A 10,226-nucleotide genomic window follows, 5' to 3' on the forward strand; every position below is an offset into this window, starting at 1 on the left:
CAGTATTTATATAGTGCAAATGTAATATGCAGCGTTTTACAAAGTCCATAGTCAAATCACTAACTGTCCAAATCTAATGTCCCAACCATAGTCATATGTCATTAACACAGTCAATTGCCAATTTGAGGGGAACCAATTGACCTAACTGCATTTTTTGGGAAATGTATTATTCCAGAGTTGTTTCTGAATGATTGTATAAAAGCACTATGCAAGGGTTGACAGGATCATTATCAATATCACTGGGGAATGCATTTTTTGTTGAGTTAGATCTTACACTTGTTTTTTACTAATTGGGTGGTGAATCCAGGAATGACCCCAGTTTTTTGCTATCACAATCAGTTTTTACAATACAGGGTACTCTCCATTTTTGTCAAAAAAACATTCAAATTTTACATACAATGAAAAAATAATGAAATAATACCTACTGTTTATTTAAATTTCTTTTGTTCATACAAAGGATTTATTGTTACTCTATGACATTTTTTTTACAGTAAGACATTTGAAAATGCATAAGCAGTAAAGGTAAAAATTTACTCTTATAGCTTTTCCTGGTGTGTTCAGTGTTAGGACAATCCCGCCGGATGCTCCAACAATAGTCAGCCATCATATGTACATCCCATCTATCCTGATATCGTCCCTCCATGACCTTCAAATCTTGGTGGAATCGTTCACCTTGCTCATCACTGACCACCAAGGTTTTCCGGGAAGTTAGAAAGATGGCTATGCAGAAAATGCACCTTGATGCTCATAATGCAGCCAAGCATTTTGTATCTCTCCAAGAGTTTCTGGAGGATTTCTGTGTAATTATTTGCTCATGTGTTTCCAAGAAAGTCCTTGACAATGGCTTTGAATGATAACCAACAATTATTTTCGACTTCTGACATTGTCCTGATGAAATGTTCATCTTTGATGAGCTGCTGAATCTGTGGACCATCAAACACACCGGCCTTTATTTTTTTTTCAAATGACAGGCTAGGAAATGAGGTACTTGAAACAGTCTCCTTCAGTTAGCAAAGCTTTAATAAACTGCTTCATCAGTCCCAGAAGTGGAAATATAATATTCTTTTTATCAACAAGTGGCTCATGTAGAATGTTTGGATCACCTGGTTTTAGGGCAGATCTTGGAGGCCAATTCCTTTCCACCCAATGCCCCTCACAAGCTCTGCTGTCCCCCATGCACAGATAACAGGGATGCTTGGTGCATCTGCGTTGCTGACCAAGAAGGAAGCATACCATTTTAGGATCAACACAGATGACCCAATTGTGTTGGTGATATTGCAAAACCTCAATGACTCTCTATATGTCTGCATATTTTTCACAAAGAGAAACTGAATGCCCAATTGGGACTGACCAAATATATTGCCATTGTGCAGGAGGACACACTTTAAGTTCCGCTTTGAGCTATGGATGAATAGTCGCAATTCAGTTGAGTTATAGATTGGAATTCCCAATTCCTCCATTAAACCCGGTATGTTATGGCAATACACAAAGCCACTGTCAGTTCTAAAGTACTGCAGAAATGCAATTTCCCTGGTTCGTAAGCACAATACCTTCGTTCCTTTTTCAAGTAAGTTTTTCTCACGCAGTCTTAATGTTCTGAAGCCTTCTACTACAGTCCCAAATCACGTGCCAAATCACCTAACTCGTGCTGATCAAATCCCTTATGAACTGAGTCCTCTTCAATTTCAAACTCATCATCATTGTTGTCACCTAGTTCATCACCATAATCATGTTCTTTAAGAGAGGGTAGTGTAACGAAAACCGGCACTGGGATTTTATCTGAATGAGCCACTGGGCGAACAGCCGATGGTAGACCAGGATACTCATTGTTACATTTATTTTTCTTGTTATATCCTGAAGTTTTCACTATACAAAAGTAACAGTCACTGAAATGATCTCCTGGCTCTCGCCAAACCATAGGTATACCAAATGGCATCTTATCACGTGTTCCCTTTGTCCACATCTGTAAACCCTCGACACACTGCACACCTTATGAGGGGCCCAAAACTTATCTTGATCACCAAGTTTAACTTTAAATTATGCCAAATGGACTTGCCAAATGTTCTACAAATGTGCTGATGTTCGCACTTTGACTGGGAATAGTGAAACTGCCACAGATATAACAAAATGAATCAGGGTTTTTTAGGCACTTACGACGAGAAACAGCAGAGCCAGACATGATCTGAAAGAAAGGAAATACGTGTGTAAGTAGAAAAAGTAGTAAAGCAACGCACAACCTCTGACCACACTGTCTTGCGTGTAAATGAATAGCCTATACAAGCCTACGCTACTGTAATCGCATTAATATAAGCTGTAGAGAAAAAACCTGACGTGATAGAAGAAAACTAACTGCACTTTCAGAATCAGCGTACCTATTTTAGTTTAATAAGCTTAAAAATTGAAGTCAACAAAAAATTTGTTCAAAATTGTTCCCTGTTCGCCGGGAATCCATGAACCAAACACAATATTTCCAGTTGTATGCTGTCCAGTTTTGATTTATATCTACAAACACACTTCTTGGATATCACCATCAGCTACCACACACGGTGATCTACTCTGACTTCCCATACAACCAAGAATCTGATACATGGCATACCCAGCTACTGGATTCATATCACACAACTGTACTGTATTGCTTCAAAAGCAATGTTAATTTACCATTCAAAAACTTTGCATAATGGATAGCTACTCCTTTTCTGCTGCTTTGATTAGGTGTCTTTTAGTTTGGTATGTTTCATTAAAATCAACACAATTGCCGAATTCAAAAGATTCAGCAACTCTAAAGACTTCCTAAATAGGATAAGGTTTCCCATAAGAGTGGAGACTCCTAAAGCTACAACATATTATTGTCCCTGGTTTTACCATGGGATGTCCAAGCATGTGGCCACGAATGTCTTGCCATACAATGTATATATACAAGGTTTGCTGATACCTTTCCTGATACCTTTATCACACCATATGTCAAAAATTCCATCTGATCATACAATAGATAAGTGGTGTTACTGTCCCCAATTTATGGTGCTTTTCTGTTTTCTTTATAATTACAACACACAGAGTCACACCTTCTGAACTATTTCTGAACATGAATGAAAAGCAGGAAACACAGCGTAGTGACGTCGAGCAGAAATATGCAAATATGCTCTATGATTTATCAGCACTTGATTACAGTTCAGGCAGTCTCTACGCCGTCTATATGATTTATCATTGGGGGTGGAAACAACTCAATGAAACCACAGACTAACCAGAGAGTAATGGAATACCCACTTTGCTGGATATATAATGCCGGGGTCCCTACCTGGTGTTCAGATCACAGCTCCTACCTGCTGCATAACTGAAGAACAACCTGCTCCTGGGACACTCACATAGAGAATAGAGAAGAATAATGGACAACACAAGAGCCACCATGGTGAGGACTACTTTGATATCCAATATTCATTTATTTTTAGGATCTTTAATTCGACATATCCCATAAACCATCACAAAATGAAGAAGAAATGTGTAACTTTTTATCAGTAAAATAGGTTTACAAATACTTTCACATACATAGGTTCTCAGTTTGACATTATTAACCTTAACATTACAATAGTATTTAAAAATGTATAAATCTCTGATGAGTTTTTTTTTTAATTATGGTTTTCATTCCAACTCATAAAGCTGTTTAAATACACAAGCAACATCCAGAAAAAAAAAATCACATTTTATGTGCCGTAATATGGGGAATTGTTTGCCCTGAGAATGCTGAGTCTAGGATCCCCAGCCATTATCAAATATTACAAAACTATTAATAATAATTCACCAATGTTCAATGTCAATACTAATAAATATTTCCAGCTGTAGATTTTTTTTCTCTGTGAATTTTTGAAAATAGTTTATTTTGTATATTGTATATATATATTTTATATATTGTATATATATTTTATATCAAGTACGGCTCTTTTCTGACGTCTAGAATTCTTTAATTTTGCAACCTTTGCATTATCATCAAAAAATCATAATCATAATGAAGAAATGTAAAATTTTCCACGGTGCACTTTGAGTGCCTAAGAAAAATTGTACAGGTTGTAAAATATTTTTATTTACCACCATAGATTATTGGTTTTCATTTTTTCAATAATTCTTTTCTTTTCTGTTTTTCTATTCTTCATTATCTCTTTTTTTTCAATATTTTCATCATTTTGCTTATCATGGTTGCAAAAAGAATACAAGGTGTGTACAAATAGAAACTCATATAGAGTTACAGATATAGAGATATACATATAGAGATACAAACGCTGTGTATTTATGATCCCACCTGTGAATTCCATGATGTAAAACATACAATTTTAAATTGAGCACCTTGGTTACTTTAAAGGCATGTTATAAGTTGTATATTAAGTACCGCGTAAAAACGTATTTTCATTTGTCACTGACTACAGTTGGAGATGTAAAAAAGCATAATTATAATATTTTGGTACTTTGTAGAATCTTATACTTTTATTAAACACACTTTTTTTTACCGTTAATAGAAAACTGATATGGTTTAACTAGGATAAAGCTTTAAAATATATTAAAAAATTAAAAATGTTCTTTTATGTACTTTTTACAGATCCAGGTCACCATACTGGCTTTTCTCCTGTTGGTCCCTATTGCGGCTTTGGATCTCCATCACCTAAGGAAAGGAAGGTGTCCACCAGTCACAAAGTTCTCCGCATCAGTGAAAGTTAATCTGAACATTGGCGGACTGGAAGCTCTCGCTATAAATGGGGATGTCAGGAAACGTTCCATCTCTCCATGGGAATACAGGTAAACCTTAACTGCTGCCATCTATAAATAGAACATCCATATATATAAAAATCCAGTATTTGGGGCACATTTATAGCATTTGCTCAAGCTGAAGACTGTAAATCATTATCATTATAAAATCAATTATTACGTTACCTTTTTATTTTATCAAATGTTATTTTTTATGTTAAAGAAGACAGTAAAAATTCTTGCACTTTTTATAAATGCCACATATAACATATTTTTATTAAAATCCATACCAGACTGGCAAAAGGCTACTGCAGTAATATTATCAGGCTGATTTAAGACAATTTCCCATTCGAACATACAGGCAGATGATATAAAAAAGAATTAGCTATAATAACTGGACTTTGGCTTAAATTGATTTGTCACAAAAATCCATTTAAAACCCAATGTCCATCTAAGACTACCAGGGTGCCAACTCTAGTGTGATTTTACTGCGGAGCAAACAGCGTTGTCATCCCTTTAAAGAGAGTAGTAACGTAAGAATCAATAGATAATAAAAAATACAAGGGTTACCTGTATTCATTATGCTCATAGAAAAGTTTTAAGGTAGACTAACCATCACTGCTCTATTGCAGTGTAGTAATGTGGCCAACATATTGCTAACCATCTTTATTTGATGCCTGAGGTCACCCTATACTAACTTACAATGTGTTTTCTTGCTGGCAGCTATGATGTAAACAACAACCGGTTCCCCTCCATGATTGCCGAGGCCAAGTGTCTTCATACCGGGTGTTTGGATGCTGAGGGTAACGTGGACATCAACCTGAGCTCGGTCCCCATCAGACAGGAGATGTTGGTCATTCACCGGGAGATGAATGGTTGTGTCCCCACCTTCAAGCTGGAGAAGAAGATGGTCACTGTTGGGTGGACCTGTGTTCGACCCATGGTCCAGGAGCAATAATATGGAACAGATAAATTAATGAACTCTGCTAGGGTGCCAGCCATATATAATTTCCTGATTCAGAAGGGAAGGGCAGATCATCCAGCATGATTCACAATACAATATTTTCCACTACTACTACAAAAAAGCAAACCCTTGCAGAGTTTGCTGTAGCTATATCTAAACCCAAATAGTAGGGAATAATTGAATCTATATTCTGCAGTTCCATGGGACATCTATCTGTATTATAAATTACCAGACATGCTCTGCATATTGAAGATTAGTGACACCGATCAAGTGTGGTCGCTTGTGTAGCAACATATGTTGCCAATTCTATAATAACTGTACTTTTAACTATGTATTTATATATTTATATATTTTATTAAGATGTATGTATTTATTTGTGATGATGTAAAAAAAAAAGAAAATAATAATAAACATAAAACAAAGCTAAAAGTTGCAAAGTTGTTTGTGTTTGATGTGAGTCAGCCCCTGGGCTTTTTATATGTTTGTGGATTCCATGAGACTCCCATGCCATAACTCTGGTTCCTCTCTACCTGGGAGTTGTGAGTAATCCCCTTCACCTATGCTGTTTCAGTTGTTCTTCCAACTTTCTCCATAATATCAGAGCCATAATGGGACCCTGGGCAAATACTAAGTGTGAACCACAATGCACAGCATTCCAGGTTCCTATATTCCTGCTATTCTATCAAATGGACCACTGAAGATGGTGGAGGTCTTGGCCAATGGCCCAGTTTGCCCTACCCGCAGCTACCCCTGTGTAATATAAAATAAATACAAAAAGCAAGGATGGTAGAAAGCCATCATAATTACCATTACAAGGTCTTCTTGTTCTAGGTTTAGGTAGTCCGACCCTTTAAATCAAAAGGAATGTCAACAATATACATCTACTAATTTATTTGCACCATTTGAGCTGTTAAATATACAAATAGCTTAAACAGATAAAATGATAATCACTCTTTCTGTGCCAGCTCAAGGAGCCTCATTAGCCAACCACCCATATCTTATCCTATTTCCAATTCTAATATTATATTGTAATAATAAGGGGAATATTTTTTACATTAGTATATATTATTAACATTTTTACATCATCAAAGAGACTACAGCCATTGGTCCTGATTTATTAAAGCTCCCCAAGGCTGGAGAGGACACACTTTCATCAGTGAAGCTGGGTGATCCAGTAAATCAAAATGGATTTATTCAAAGTAATTTGGTATTTGCTAGTAAATGTTTTGGATCCTGGTCCAGATGACCAGGTGTGAGTGTGCAGGATATATTAGTAAAGAGTTTGTGCAGGAGAGGAGTGTGCAGGATAAATTAGAAGAGAGTTTGTGTAGAAGATGATTGTGCAAGATATATTGGTGGGCAGTTTGTGCAGGAGATGAGTGTGCAGGATATATTAGTGGAGAGTTTGTGCAGAAAAAGAGTGTGAGCGAGGGCAGTAATAATAGGTAAAAGAGTAAAACATATTATAGAGTGAACTATGCACAAAAATGGAGAGTAAAATGTATACACAGTGGACCATATTTAGCAAATGTGCTAATGAGTGCTGATGGGTTATAACACCTGAGCAAGAGCTTAACACTAACAATTCTTTTAGACTGGGGACTGGTTACTGGGGAGTTTTACAGACACTAAAGTCATCACTGATAGGATAATGCCCATGTTCCTTGAAGGTGGTCACATATGAATGAGACAGGACACTGTGTGGGTATATTTTGAGCTTGCGGACTGATGGATTTACACTTCTTTTGTTGAAGCTGATCGCTAAGACACATAAACTTCAGACTGGTTCCCGACTGGTTAGTATGCTTTCTTTGTTAGTAAAACCTAAAGAGTAAACCTTAAACCAAGGCCTGGGGGGCATTTTACTCTTACTATGGATTCTAGGAAAAGATGAGTTTGTGCCACTGTTACCCACATACAAACAAAAATCTGTGCACAATGGGAAGTGATGCAAAAGTTTACTTCTGCAAGAAGTAGTAGGGCAGAGACCAGTGCTGAACTGAACTGAATTTTGGGTATGTATGCCGTATTACCCCAGGTTTTCTAGTTACATTCTGTTTGCAGTAAGAGGAAAAGATAGAATAAAGGTAACCCAGGAGTAACTGTACAACATCCCCAAAGAAATTACTAAAAGGAATAGTTCCTAAATTTTGTCTGTATGTTTGCTGCAGAAATACGATGAAGATATTTTGGTTTAGGAATTCATTAGTGTCGACAGTCGTATAGTTTATTGGGCCCTATGTGTAGAACCTATTGTAGAGAAGGAATAGAGGTAGAGGTGGAGCAGAATGTGGCCTGGTTCCTTTCGATACCTTTGCTTTGTTGTGTACCTAGCAAAGTTATGGGTAACCAGATGTACCTGCTCTGGAAATAAAGAGTTTGCACACATCGAAATTATACACCTTATTCTCTACAAAATGTAAGGTCTGGTTGGCTGCTGAAAGCACCTATGGAGAGTTCCATGCGGTCTGTCCATTACTTTCATTATTCCATTAACACAAGTGTGACAATGTATATATAGGAACTTATTATGTTTATTCTTAAGGAAAGAAGAGAAAGTAGGATGTGGGGGAGGAGTGAGACTGCAACCCTAAAATACTTTGAAGGTGTAAATAGGCTTCAGTAGGGCAGTATATTGAATATGAAGCTAATATTAAATACATGGGGACTTATTTTAGTAATAAGAACATTCAGAACTTTTGAAGGTCGTTTTCTGTTCCAGCTCATCCCTATTTACAAATCCAGCTTCAATAGGACATGGTTGGAGATGTTGGATGTGGAAGAACTTGAATGTCCCGTAAAGAGCCCTTACCTCAACCCTTACAAAAACTTGTGTGATAAATTGGAACACCAATTGCAAGTTGGTTCTTCCAATTCAGTGCATCTAATCACATAAAAATCACATTTTCACAAATCACATGATAAATTAGGTAATTTGGCACAAAATCCCATCCACATTCTAAATTCTTGTACAAAGCATTCCCACAGGAGCGGAGGCTGGTGAAGCCACAATAGGAGGGGTCAACTCCATATTAAAATCCCTGGTTTTAAAATGGGATGTCCAAGAAGCTCATATAGTTGTAATGGTCAGGTGTTCATATATTTTTTTGCCATATAGTGTCTTTATACGTGCTCTGATTTCTGGTTGCAGTTTTGATGAGACTCTTATCACACTAATTCTGTCTGCCTATATAATAGACATTCAGTAGTCCATTATGACTTAGAACATCCATAATGCAACTGATTACTAGAGAACACGTTATCCTATTCACCCCTTATCAGTCAGAAATGTAAGCACTCCACTAGTACTTCCTCCCACATTATGGGCCGCGAGTCTCTTCTAGGCTGAATGACCCCCAGCATCATTCAACCAACTTCTTGTGACCCAAGAATGCTATAGATCGGTCTCCTGCTAGAGTCTCATCATGTCATCCCAGGCACTGGATATTGTTGTAGAGAATGTCACGTATATCACTAATCCATTCTGCAGTATACAACACCTAGAAATATAGATATGCATCCAATAGTTTACAAAATTGTAAACATTTTGTAAAATATCTGGTGGGAGGATGTAGTGGACGGTGTTGAAAATTTGGGGCTGAAGATAGATTTTAGTTGTGGTGTTCTTGATTTGCAGAGTTGGGAACTGTGCAGGCGGCATCAGATACAGCATGAGGAGGAGGCGTTGGGCCCTGAGAAGGAGCAAGGACGGCATTTGAGGTTGAGGCCATCACCCATATGGACAGTGTCGAAGCTGTAGCTATCCGAGACATGAATGGATCAACGAGATTCAAATCCGTACCAACTATGTAGTGAAACCACATGAAAGGGAACGGGCTTGACGGAATAAGCGGGGAAAGAAGACCCTGTTGGGCCTGAGTCTAGTCTGGCATCTAGAGCTGGGTACTGGGCAGTGGGTAGGCAGCAGCAGTAATAGCATGAGGAGGAAGCGGCAGGCCATGAGACATAGTGTGTATGGCTGTGTTACTCCTCCTGCTCTTACTGCTGCCACCTGCCTACTGCCCAGTACCCAGCTCTAGATGCCAGACTAGACTCAAGCTCAACAGGGTCTTCTTGCTCCATTGATTCCGCCAATCCCGTTCCCTTTCATGTGGTTTCGCTACATAGTTGGTACGGATTGGAATCTCATTGATCCATTCATGTCTCCGATAGCTACAGCTTCGACACTGTCCATATGGGTGATGGCCTCAACCTCAAATGCCTTCCTTGCTCCTTCTCAGGCCCCAACCCCTCCTCCTCATGCTTTAACTGATGCCGCCTGCACAGTTCCCAACTCTGGATGCCAGTTACCAATGCGGTCCCCGCTCCATCTCAGAGCCTCTTCCTGCTCTTCCTATACTTCTGATGAGCCAGCTGATTTGAGTTGGTGGCATTTTTAACACTGGAGAGCAGCTTGAACCGTAAGTGGAAGTGCATGTCAATCACATACAGTGGGTGGAACTCTGCCAGTGTGGCCCTGTCCAATTTCCCTGCTATGATGTCCCAGCACACATTAGGAATGTGGTACTGT

At 38.2% G+C, this 10,226-nt stretch overlaps 1 protein-coding gene across 1 annotated transcript; it reads left to right on the forward strand.

Annotated features, from left to right (window-relative positions):
* Positions 1–3,382: 3,382 nt before the first annotated feature.
* Positions 3,383–5,689, forward strand: LOC140329673 (interleukin-17F-like). The gene is made up of 3 exons (XM_072410066.1): positions 3,383–3,406; positions 4,586–4,782; positions 5,455–5,689. Exons 1-3 carry the CDS (start codon positions 3,383–3,385, stop codon positions 5,687–5,689), a joined length of 456 nt encoding a protein of 151 aa, XP_072266167.1.
* Positions 5,690–10,226: the final 4,537 nt, after the last annotated feature.

This window comes from Pyxicephalus adspersus, chromosome 4, assembly GCF_032062135.1.
Source record: "Pyxicephalus adspersus chromosome 4, UCB_Pads_2.0, whole genome shotgun sequence".
Classification (NCBI taxonomy): Eukaryota; Metazoa; Chordata; class Amphibia; order Anura; family Pyxicephalidae; genus Pyxicephalus; species Pyxicephalus adspersus.

Coding starts and splice junctions, on each gene's coding strand:
- LOC140329673 (XM_072410066.1), top strand. CDS start 3,383: ATGGACAACACAAGAGCCACCATG. Junction 3,407..4,585: donor ACAACACAAGAGCCACCATG/GTGAGGACTACT, acceptor TACTTTTTACAG/ATCCAGGTCACCATACTGGC. Junction 4,783..5,454: donor ATCTCTCCATGGGAATACAG/GTAAACCTTAAC, acceptor TCTTGCTGGCAG/CTATGATGTAAACAACAACC.